The sequence below is a fragment of the Toxorhynchites rutilus genome, unplaced genomic scaffold (genome assembly GCF_029784135.1).
Source record: "Toxorhynchites rutilus septentrionalis strain SRP unplaced genomic scaffold, ASM2978413v1 HiC_scaffold_267, whole genome shotgun sequence".
Taxonomy (NCBI): domain Eukaryota; kingdom Metazoa; phylum Arthropoda; class Insecta; order Diptera; family Culicidae; genus Toxorhynchites; species Toxorhynchites rutilus.
In genome coordinates, this window is record NW_026599836.1 from 328 (window position 1) to 13,185 (window position 12,858).

At 36.0% G+C, this 12,858-nt stretch overlaps 1 protein-coding gene across 1 annotated transcript; it reads right to left on the reverse strand.

Moving 5' to 3' along the window:
* Positions 1–3,330: 3,330 nt before the first annotated feature.
* LOC129781914 (uncharacterized) lies at positions 3,331–4,455 on the reverse strand. Its single transcript, XM_055789415.1, has 2 exons — positions 3,573–4,455; positions 3,331–3,524 (listed from the first exon to the last, which is right to left on the reverse strand). The coding sequence occupies exons 1-2, from the start codon at positions 4,453–4,455 to the stop codon at positions 3,331–3,333; spliced, it is 1,077 nt and encodes a 358-aa protein (XP_055645390.1).
* Between the last annotated feature and the right edge of the window lie 8,403 nt (positions 4,456–12,858).

Here is a 12,858-nt window from a genome sequence, read left to right on the forward strand (position 1 = left end):
GACGAGAGTTTGACGTAGGACTGTGATTGTTCAGAACACTTGGTTATTTTAAATGTAATTCTTTTCATTGTTTAGAAATCTGTTAGTTTAACTCTTTTGAAACTCTAAATAGTAGCCCTGAAAAGGGCTGTTTGTTGTATGTACTCATAAACTTAAAACGGTTTGTAACGAACAAAGAAAGACAATAAGCTTCTGGCAGGAAGTTTAACTGTCTAACTGGAAATGATTGATGAGTAACAGTAGGACACATGAAATTTATGGGGAAGAAACGAAAAAACAAGTTGAAAATACTCGCGATTTCGTGACATATGACATATGACATCATGACATGACGTGACGTGACGTGACGATATGACATCATGAAGTTGCTTTATTTTTAATGGATAGCTATGGTATTGTGATTTCTTTCCATTGTCCTATTCATATTATCAGGCATCGAGAACAGTAGCTTTTTCGGTGAAATAATGTTCGTTTGCAGACTATCACAATCAAGTCGTATTGGTTCTACTGCTTAATCTGTCATAGAAGGAATTGAGTAATTGAGAATTATGAACATGAGTCATGAAGAATATTAATATTTCATTTCGTTTCATTTTTGTGATGCGATGTAATGCCGATCTCAACAAATCTTCGGTTGATAATCGCTGCCTCCTCCTAATTAATGATCGATCACTGTATGGGCGACACTTTCCTCGATGCTATGATGAAATCTTGCATGAAGTTTGAGTGATGCATGAAATTTTGCATCTGATTACTTTAATATCTTGCTAATTTGTTAGATAGAACGAACTATTGCTCGCAATTTTGTGTTACATACAACATTCACGAGAACGAAGTTGGAAAAAAGAATGCATAATACATGATTTACCTTCGCATCCGCTCGCAAAACATACCTCTTTTATTTGTTAAATTGTTCACCTTTTTTATATTTCCACTGTTGATGTCTCAGGCTAAAAAAATGCTGGATAAATTTGCCGTCTAATGGTATACATTATAACATATATCAAAAGAACAATTCTGCGTAATATGCATTTGAAAACTCTAAATAAACGTTACATTTTTCTTAGAGTGACCCCCTGTATAGAAATCAAAGACGAAGTCCTACGTCAAAGTGACTTGACTAGAAAATGAATTGACTAGCGTTGACTAGCGAGTATGACTGTTGAACTAGTCCAGTCAGTGGTTATTTTAACTGACTCGACTAATGAATACAAATCTGCCTATTCATTCAACTGACTTCAATCCACATTTCTAACTCCCCTAGGAACAAAATTTGTACCCGCGTACACAATCTTATTTTTACGTCCATATAAAGAGGAACGAAAACATGATTTCTGATGCAAAAAAGAAGTTACCCCATCAATGGACGGTTTATTGTCTACCCATCGTGAATTTAAACCAATGAACTTAGACATTTATCAAGTATGCTATAAACGTCCTCGCGTTAGTGTCAGTAAATAGCGTGCAAAATAGCGCACTGCACACACTGCACGCTATTTTATACGTTTGAGTATTTTTCGTGTATGACACAAAAAAATCTAGCTCACCTGTAGCGTATGTCAAACCACGTTGAACTCAAACATCGATGCATGCACACGTACATGGGAGAGAGAAAGAGAGGAACGAATTCGTTTTAGGGGAAGTCACTTCAAAATGCAATGAGGACAATTTAACTGGGAAGAATGAAATGATATAGTCGAATTGGTAGAGGGAGATAGCGACTAAACGCCCGACTGACTGTTTAGTCGTTTTAGCGGAGAAACTGCGTGAAGAAGCCAAAAGTCATTACTAACTGAATACGTATATAGTCAGTCAGATCGTCAGCTGACTATCCTCAGTTGACTATGACTATGCAGAGCTCTGATTCTAAGTCACATACAGAGATGCAAGCCTTCCTGATTTTTTAGGATTTTCAAGACTTTTTGGCACGTTCCATGATATCCTGACAAAACCCAATTTTGTCTGATTTTTTCTGAGTTTATTTTTCTGATATTATTTTTTTCTCTGTAATCCCGAGGAGGAATTCATTCCTTCTTCAGGGATTAATAATTCTGTTTCCATAATCTTCAATCGGTCACTTAACGACTTCGTTTTCCCGAGTTTTGGGAAATAGCGGCAATAACTCCGACTCACAAATTCGGTAATATCCACGACAGTGGAGAAAAAATCATCTTCGCTGAGCTTAAATGCATAGATTTTCGGGCTAGGTTGCATCGAAAACCTATATATTCCAAACGAAAATAAAAATGACAGATCCAGACAACCAGTGAATATGAACAAATGAACTGTTTTTCAATTTGTTTTGAAGTTTATTTTTCACCCAGTGTCATTTTCATCTTGATTATTCAAGGTGCCAGAATTGAATTTCATTTTAGCCAAATGAATATCAGCTGTTGTTTACTTTTAACCCTAGGCAGCTGTGTGCGGCTGGTTTTTATTTATGCCGTTGTTACCGTCTTGCCAAACAAAATCCTGCGCGATTTCTTGCAAAGTTCGTTTCATCGAACTCTGGCGTTTTTGTTCTCTAAATGGTTCAGCCTGACTATTTTTTTTTATTTTTGAAGTTTGACTTTATGAACCCCACTCAATGCCGCATTCATTGATTATAGCAAATTTGTTCATGCATCAGCGATATGAACAGAATGAACTCGTTTGTTATTGTCATCAATATAATGAGGGCAGGGTTTTTCAAGCTGAGAAAAAGTAATTTACACTGAAATAAAATCATATTCGTTACTCGTGAATATTTGCTGATATACTAAGACAGTGATCCACGATGTAAGCAACTACCGATCAATGTCAATACTCAGCTGTTTGCCGAAGATACTCGAAAGCATGGCGCATGGATGCTATATACGAGTCCGTGTGGATAGGGAAATAGGGGTTTTCGATTTTTTTATGCCAAATGTTTTAAAATTGCATGAAACGTCGAGATCTAGTGTCATCTAGGAAAACAATTTTTTCGTCAAAAAACGGCACCCTGAAAATCTTGATGAGTAATGCAATTTTAAGAGTGTAAGCAGGTAGAATTTAAGTTTAGTAAGTTTACAACTTACTAAACGTAAATTCTACCTGCTTACACTTTGACTTGCGATCGGAAAAAGAGGTCGAACCTCGTGTTCGCGGCTCTTTTATTATTTGCTTCTGCTGACGGCGCGGCTTGTCACCTGATGTGCACCTGGTGGCGTTATGCACATAGCAACATGACTAACAGCTTCCCTCTTAGATTGAAAGTCGTCCTCGACTTTCGCAATTTTCGTATGGGGTAAGAGTCGTCCTTGGAACCTATCGACAGCCTCTGATGGAATTCTTAGTCTCGCTTGTCTTCTCTTAATGGTCCTCTTTGATGATTATTGTTGCCTTTCGTCGGGATAATATTTTGATGATCCATACGACGATAATTCCGATTGCCAAGAGCGATGTTAGCGATATTGAACCGAAGGATAGCCAATGCAGAAACTTTATCTTGCCGTGGGTACTCTCGGTAGTCAAGTTCAACTGTTGGATATGGCCATATGTAGTATCTGTAAATATTCCAAAGGAATACGATCTAATATGTTAGTTGCGTTTACCTTCAACCCGGTGGTTGGGATGAATGGTTTTCGAAGAGTATGAGGTTGTTCCGTTCAAATGATAGTTATATTGAAGGTGAATCCTAGTTCCGTTTGAAATGACTGATTCGACTTGATAAAGGCTAAAGATTTCGTTTACTAGCATTGGGATCCTCAGAGTGTATTTAATCGAGTTTTTAATGGTAACGACATACGATTTTGCGATTTCCAATACTTGCTCTGCCATAGTCACGTCGAGTCCTTGATTTCTTAGGAAATTTCGTGCAACGGTTAGTTCGGTAAGGCTGATTAAACGACTGCTAGGAATGTTGAAGCGGGCCAAAGTTATTGCTTCCTCGATGGTTTCGATTTGCTGCGTTAGCACGCCTATGTTGTACAGCAAGTTGACTGAATTGAATCCTTCGTTGATCTTCGATGTCAGGTTCCCCTGATTGGATATCAGAACGTTAATTGCTCTAGTTGTATTCCTAATTCTAGAATCTATTCCTGTATTTATTTCAATTTGCTTATTTTCTTCTTTGACAGTACTGTTGATTGTCGAATTGATTGCTCTTACATCGTCAGCGTCAGAACTCCCAGAAATGTATTTCCAGGCCTTACCTAAACTATCCCATCGTTTTGTTATATTGTTCTTTGGACTAAGCTTTTTGAACGTTAACATAACTTCCTCTATTTTTGCTTTTAACATGGGACTTAATATTTGATCTTGCGTTACAATTACTTGAACTTTTGTGAAAAGGTGATTTACAACTTCTTCGATGGGGTCTAACTCAATGGGATGGTCAATACTCAAATAATTATGACTAATCTTTGCTGGTCCTAATGGAAGAATTACTACAGGATTTTGTCTCAAATCATGTATTCGTAAGTCTGCTTGCCCCATCGTCGCGAGACACAATCTGGAATGACATAATTATAGATGGTATATGGTTTCAATATTCTCTTTAAGTCTTTCTTATGACTTTTGATTTGGTGTTGATCTGTAATTGTCTTCTTGGTTTGACTTCCCAAATTATGTTACGTGACGTTCGGATGAATTTTTAAAAAAGCTGAGCCGTCCTGAACGGAGTCGAAATGTGAACTGATTTATTATTTCTTTCATTGAACACTGTTTTCATGGCTGGGCCTAAAATATGCTTACACCATGTTTTTTGATATATTTGTTACTTATGCTGATGGTTGCAGAAAATGTGTTAGCGACTCGGTGCACTGGGTCGCGATGTTCTCCGCTATCGGTATACCGTGCCTGGGTGGTAACTGCTCCTCCCCTAGTGTTGAAATTCCTGGTTCAACGGTCAGATTCTTAGTGATGGTGGTTGGTAGAAATGTACTGGTGCGGGGTCAGCGGAATGATTGTCTATGGTTGACTTTTCTGGGTTGTTTGTTGCTTCAGCTGATTGCGTTCTAAACTTGAGAAGAATGTAGATGACAAAGATTATGATCATAGAAGTTGTAAATGAAAATCCCCCGATTATTGTCCAATGGTGTGTAACTGTTGTGAGTTTCAGTTCCAGGTTTTTTGTGATGAAGTTTTTTCAATGAATGTCGGCTTGCTGTTCTATTTGCCGCTTGACAACATTTAGTCCCGTTGAAAGCGAGAAGATTGGATGCTCAACCGTTTCTGTGATTTGATTTGTAAATGTCATGTTTCGTATCGAAACGGAACAATTTTGGTATGTAATTAAGAATGATCCAATTAATCGTCGATTGGAGACTCCGCTCGTGTTGTGAAATAAATCATTCACTTGATTCAATAATAATATTGTGGGACTCATTTCCGTTACTATTGTTAATGCACGATATTCTCGTAAGTGCACTTGCTGTCGTGACCAATTATTATATTGGATATACATTCGTCTGAGGAAACATCTTTCAAACTGTTGTGATTGCAAAGGCTCCAGTTGCCTAATCTTGAACAATGGTCGGTTTTCAGGAAAAGCTTGTCGTTACCGTAGAGATATTCATCTCTTTCCAGTTTTATACGCAGTGAATCTGTTATTATAGGAACGATTTTCAGATGCTGATATGTTGAATTGCTGAGATTTGGAATGTTGATGATGTAAAGTATGGTTTGTCCATCGGTGCCTATGGTGACGCTTGCGAACCCGAGTGTCTCGTCTATCAATTCGGTTGGTATACCTTGATAACTAAGAATTTGAATCATGAATTCTGTCTCTTTTGATGTAATCATTCTGTTATTAACAATCCCTAACTTTGATAATGTAATGGAATTTTGAATTTTTATTATTTCCTGGTTGGTAATGTCTAGATTGAGAATAATATTTATTAGATCGTGTCCTGCTTGAACGGCTCTGTGGGTTTTGTTTTCTTCCTTAATTAGCTCATTAATAGTTTCTGTCATGTTATTTTAGTGGGCTACCTGGCTTTCGGACATATCGGTTTTCAAACAAGAGTTGTTCTCCGAGTCTCCGTTTCTCCGACTCTGTTCGTCATTTTATTAACTCATTTTTCATACCTTAAATCTAGTACTACAATAAAAATATATGGCAGAAGAAAGTGGGAGTTGTCTTAGAAGCTTTAGTTATTTACTGCCCATCCAATCAGAAATGAATGGTAAGCAAAACATAGTTATACAATCAAACGCGCGAATGGTACGCCAGTTGCGAAACCATAAATAAATGAAAACATGCTTGCAAAATGCGCTGAGCGTTCTATGAAGTTTGCTGCGCACGCGGAAATGAGTTGACCTAGTAACGCTTGTAAACACAAGTGTTCTGGTTGAAGTTTCAATATTTGGGCGACACAGTAAACATGTATGTTACTGTCGCTTCGTTATTTTTATTATGATGATGATGATGATGATGATGATGATGACCCACCTCATACCCCTACAAAGGTTTGAACTGGCCGATTTATCTAATAGATAATATTTATATTTAACCAAATTAAGATATCAGTATTATAAAACAAAACAGCGAACTGACTCTGTTGCAGGCATGAATTTCTATTAATCGAACATCATAAATAGGCAAAAACTTTAAAAGAAAAACAATGGTCCTATCCTTATCGACATTATCATAATGATAATCCCAACTTCAGACCCAAAGTTTTTTTAAGGCATGTCAAGAAAATTTCCAACCCGGGAAGATCCTTGACAGATTGGGAATCGAACCCAATATCTAAAAGTGTCTACTTAGAACATGATAGAGATCTGCCACATTCACAAATACTCGATATAACCATCTTATGATAAGATAGTTTACGACAATTCTGAATGAGCTATCCCCATTCCAGTTTCCACTTCAGACCCACATAAAAATTTCATTATATATCAGTGTTCTGCCAGTGTTCCATTAACATAGTCCAGGCCGACCAAACGCGCGCGAGGCTCAAACTCTCGTAGACAACGCTTATTACTTTTTTTTTTACAATATACATAAACAAAACAAAAAAAAAATCATCATCATCAGTACGAACATGGTAGTTTAACCTGTAAATAAATTTTATTAATTTTTATCAATTGCAAACATAAATGAATGATTTAGGAAAAATTATAAAACCTGTTTACAAAACAGATTTTACGTGTGAAATACACATTTTCTTGAACTCTGCCATTGTTGCCGCACGTTTAATTTCTCTGGGCATCGAATTGAAGAAATTTATACCTTTATATAACAACGAGTTCTGCGACCTACTAAACATAAAGTTGGGTGTTCTTGCATCATTCGCGTTTCTTGTATTGTATCTATGAACATCACTTCCTCTTTCAATTCGATCACACAAATATCGAGGCAGCATATCGTTCAAAATTTTGAAGATGAACACCATTGTCATGTAATAAATTCTTTGCTTCACAGATAGCCACTGTAGCGCGTCCAACATCAAACTGGAGGAAGTGTATCTACTACATCTTAAAATCAAACGCATTACTTTATTTTGTAAACGCTGCAATCTCGTTAATTGTGTATTATTTGCAAGGAAGAGGATCGACGAGCAAAAATCTATGTGCGGTGAAATCAATGATTTATACAATTTAATTTTACTGTTTATTGTCAACTCTTTCTTCAAACGACACAAAACGCCGTACTTCTTGGCAATCTTTTTGATGACATTATTGATGTGAGACTTGAAAGTTAACGTGTCATCAATAATAACTCCTAAGTATTTGATTTCTTTCACGCGTTCTAATGTCTCACCATCTATTTCAAAATTTACGTCAATACTGGAGTTTGCTGCAGAAATGAGCATGTATTTTGTTTTGCCAACATTTAACTTTAATTGTTTAAATTTAAGCCACTGAGCCAGAGAATGCAAATCTTCGTCTATGTGTTCCGCGGTTTCTTTTATATCCTTAGCTGCGATGAACAGGACAGTATCATCCGCGAACAAATTAATGTCACAGTATCGTAAAATTCGTCGCAGATCATTTATGTATAAAATAAACAAAATGGGCCCTAAAACACTTCCCTGTGGCACCCCGAGTGAGTTGCCAATGGGATCGGAAACAGAATCGTTGAAACGAGTCTTTTGAGTTCTATCGCACAAATAGCTTTCAAACCATTTGTACGCCATCCCTACAATTCCAATGCGCTTCAGTGTTTGTAACAATAAGGGCCTAGAAATTGTTTCAAAAGCGCGTTTAAGATCCAGAAATACCGCAAATATAGTCTCTTTCGCCTCGATATTCTCTTTCCATTTTGCTAATACCAGATTCAGCGCGGTTTCACAAGAGTGTCCCTCTCGATATCCCGACTGTTCTGGAATTAGCAAACTGTTATTATCTATAAAATGTATCAGCTGACCTTTCACAACAAGTTCTACCAGTTTCTCTAATATGTGCAGCATGTTAATAGGGCGGTACTCTTCGGCTTTATCCGTCCCATTAACTTTGGGGATTGGAACCACAAGGGATTCCTTCCAAACCTTTGGCACGTGCCCAGTTCGTAAAGAGTCATTTATCAGGTCCAGCAGATCGTGTCCAATGATGTGAAAGCAATCTTGAATCACTTTCGCGTTGACATTATCGGTACCAGCCGATTTTTGCAATGAAAAACAGATACCTTTCAATTCAACAAAAGTGATAGGTGAAAAACAATCTAGTCTGCTATTGATAGTAATCGACTGTATTATTTCGTCAGGTTCTCTGACCAACGCAATACTTTGGTTGATCAGCAGAACACTATTAACGAAATAACTGTTAAATTTCTCTGCAATAATTTGGTCTGACTGTTCTTCTGACCCTCCGAAAACTATGGAACGCGGTATACTATTTTTCGAATTTAATAATGTTTTTAATATTCTCCATAGCCCTTTACTATTATTTTGATGTTCATCGATTTTCCTCTGTATATATTCACATCTAGTCTTTTTCAAGGCCCGTGAATATATGTTCCGCGCTAAGGTGTACATGTTCCAATGGTTTTCTGAATTAGTTCTCAAAAACTTTTTGTACTTTTTGTCTCTTTTGCGTTTGAGGCGCATCAGATCCAAAGAGTACCAGCTGTTCGAATTGCTCAAATCAATATGTTTTTCAACTACTAATTTATTCGTACACTCTCTCAAAATATTAGTTAGAACAGCTGCTTTATCATTCAGATGTCCAGTCATTGCCACAAAATCCAGGCTTGCCGACACAAGCTGAGACAAGGATTCTTTAGAATATCGTTTCCAACATTTGATCTTTACTTTATTTCCATCACTGTCATGCTGTCCATTCTCAATGTATACAAAAATTGTCTCATGGTCAGTTATTTTAAATTTGGCCTCGGTCGAAGAATGAACAGTAGCAAAATTTGAAAAGACGTGATCAATCAGAGTTCTACTATGTTTAGAAATTCTAGTAGCTTCGAGAACCGTTTGTTTCAAGTTGAAATAATGCGATAATTGTTTCAATTGATTCGAATTTCGTACATTGAGCCAGTCAATATTAAAATCACCAGCAATTACATTTAATTTACTGCAATCAACGATATTTTCCCACCAGTTCTCCAAAATTTCAATAAATCGCTGGTCACTGGAACTAATTTAAAAAATTACCTTTTTGCATCAAATCATTATTGTTATTCATCAACATAATTTTTTTACTCGGTGTGTCCAAATTGGCACTAATTGTGCTTGGACTAACATGTCGCTTCCTGTTCATAACAGCTGTGTCCCTATCTACATAATTTTTTTCAGAGAATAAACTTTTTATATTTTCAAACTTTTTGGCAACACTGGTTTCCAAGCTTGCAAGCTTCTCTTTGAAAAGCTCGTCGAAAGATTTAACAAGCTTATCCCTTTCCTTCTCAATCGCAATGTTTATTTGCTCGATGATGTTTTCTTGAATGCTAGTGAGAGAAAGCGAGACCTTTTCCATCTCTCTTTGCAATCCCACAACATCTAAACCATCATCTCGCACGCCACATTTCTGGTTCGACAAACATTCGTCACATACAAACTGAATATTCGCATTATCTGCAATCAGTTTCGCTGTTGCCTTTGTAAGTGAAGTACAGCGCCGATGGAATCGAACACCGCACTTACCTACACAAGCGACAGGATCATCGCTAATCATTATTTTGCCGTCACACGCATTACACTCGCTCATCTCGAGTAGGCCCCGTGCGGCAGCAATGGCTAAAGCGGATGAAAAAAAAACAATACAACAATACACAAAACACAACACAAGCAGCTACGGTTGCTATCCTGAGCGATAGCGAGCCGTAGAGCCGTGACGCAAAATCACCCAAATATACACAGAATAATTATCAACATGCAAGCAACTTGTACTTATCTGATAATTATTCAAATTCGCCGTCTGTTGCACAATTTTTCAGCAATTTCAGCCGTGAATTTCACACACAAAAAACACTTTGAATTCAGCACTATAGGCATACAAACTACCATGTTCGCCGAAAAAAAAAGGCTAAAATTATGCCATTTGCGGAAGTATACAAATGAGTAAGCTAACGGGTTTTGAAATATGTGACGTTGAAAAATGGGTTGAATTTCTTATTGAAAGGATTTGAAGATTTGATCTCTTGAGAGAGATTGGAATTTAAAATAGTTAGAATACATCATCGAAAATAGTTATAGTACATCATCCCCCTTTAGGTGAATGATGTAACATAGTGGAAACATTCAAAAGCATTAACAATGCCTCTGGAAAAAAAACATCAAAGATTGCTTCAGACACTCTTACAAAAAAAAAATTCTTTTTATTTAATATATTTTACAATATAATTTTTAATTATTTATTGCCATCTTTCATTTTTTTATAACACAATTTCTTAAATTTTTATTAGCCTATTTTTATGTACTCTAAATGCTTGTTGTGATATTTGATGTATTATTTCACAATTTGGTTCTTCTATTTCTTTTACTACATATGGTCCGTTGTAAAATGAATCTAATTTTCGTCTGTTGTTAATTTCTAAATAAACTGTATCTCCTAGATTTACATCAATTGGATTTGCTGTTTTATCAATTGCTTCTTTTCGTTTAAATTTTTGTTTCATAAGTTCTTGTTTCGCTAATTCATGTGATTTTTGTAGTTTGTATTTCAATTCTTTGCTGTATAGTTCAAAATTATATATTGGATCAATTCTTCCTGTTTGTAAACATTGTAAATTTGGTGTTATTGGTTTTGTTCCAAATACTAATTCATATGGAGTAAATCCATGTCCTGAATGAGGTGTTGAGTTATAGTTAAAAGCATAAAATTGAAGCCAATCATCCCAGTCTGTATGGTGTTCACTGGCAAAGGATCTCAGATACTCATTGAGACATCTGTGATTTCGCTCTAGTGATCCCATAGTCTGTGGATGATATGCTGTTGCAAAAGTTTGTTTAATTTGGAGTAATTTGCAAATTTGTTCTAGCACTTCGTTTTTATATTCAGTCCCTTGGTCTGATTTCAATTCCAAAAATGTACCATATATGAGGATAAAATTTTCTACTAAGGCTTTTGCTATAACGTTTGTATTGGTATCAATGTAATATATTTGGTTAATTCACATTGTATGGTAATAGCATATCTGTTGTTTTTAATAGTTTTTGGAAGTGGTCCTATAGTATCTATAGAGACAACTTCAAAAGGTTTCGAAGGTGAGGTTGTAATAACTAATTTTTCTCTAGTATGTGTTGTTATTTTATTGATTTTACACAATTCACAGGCCCTTATGAATTGCGCAATTGTCTTTTTCATATTTTTCCATGTATACCATTCTCGAAGTTTTCTGTACAGTCGATGCTGTCCACTATGTCCTCCGAGTGGTGTTTCATGGTTTTCCCTCAGAATTCTTTGTATTTCGCAAGGATCACTAATGAACTTTGCTGGTTTAAAAATTAAAATTTTAATATTTTTAAGTACACGGTTACACAATTGTTTTAAAATTCCGGCCGGAATAATGTTGAATATATCATCGTCAAATGGTAGCGCTATTATTTCAATATTCATTTTCTTCATATTATTATCAAGTTTTGAAAAGGCAAACTCTAATGTTTGATTTCCATTGTATATTTGTGTTTCAAACTCATACACGAATGTAGGGTGTTTAGTGTACGGCGCTCCATAGTATATTGTAAATTTGAGATTATTTCTGTGTGCTTTAACCATAAGCTTAGGTAAACGTTTAACTTTAGTTTGATTTTCGATGTCATGCATAGCAAGGTGATCAATCTCGCTAGTATTAACACTTTTTTCCTTAGTAATATCTTGTTTATTTTTCCTCGTCATTGCTCTTGTATTAACCTTGAGTACAGAGAGTTGTTTTAACTCATCCGAAGAGGTTACAATCCGTGATAACGCATCAGCACAAACATTAGATTTTCCTTTTATATATTCTATTGTAAAGTCGTAATCTGATAGATCAAGCCTCATCCTAGTTAATTTTGATGTGGGATCTTTCATTCCAAAAAGAAAGACTAGAGGTCTGTGGTCTGTTCTTACTAAAAATTTTCTACCATAAAGATACGCTTTGAAGTGATTAACTGCCCAATGAATGGCAGTTAGTTCTTTTAAAATAACGGCTTTATTTTTTTCGCCTTTTGTAAAAGTTTTACTAGCAAATGCTATTGGAAGATCATTGCCATTTATATTTTGAGATAACACTGCTCCACATCCAACATCGGATGCATCAGTAGTGAGAATAAAATTTTTTGAAAAATCTGGAAATTGTAATGTTGTCGGTGACATCAGATACTGTTTAAGCGTTTCAAAAGCTTGTTGGCACTGCAATGACCAAATAAATTGAACGTTTTTCTTTAGTAATTGGTTTAATGGGTGTGCTATTATTGCAAAATTTGGCACAAACTTGCGATAGTAGTTGCAAAAAGCAACAAA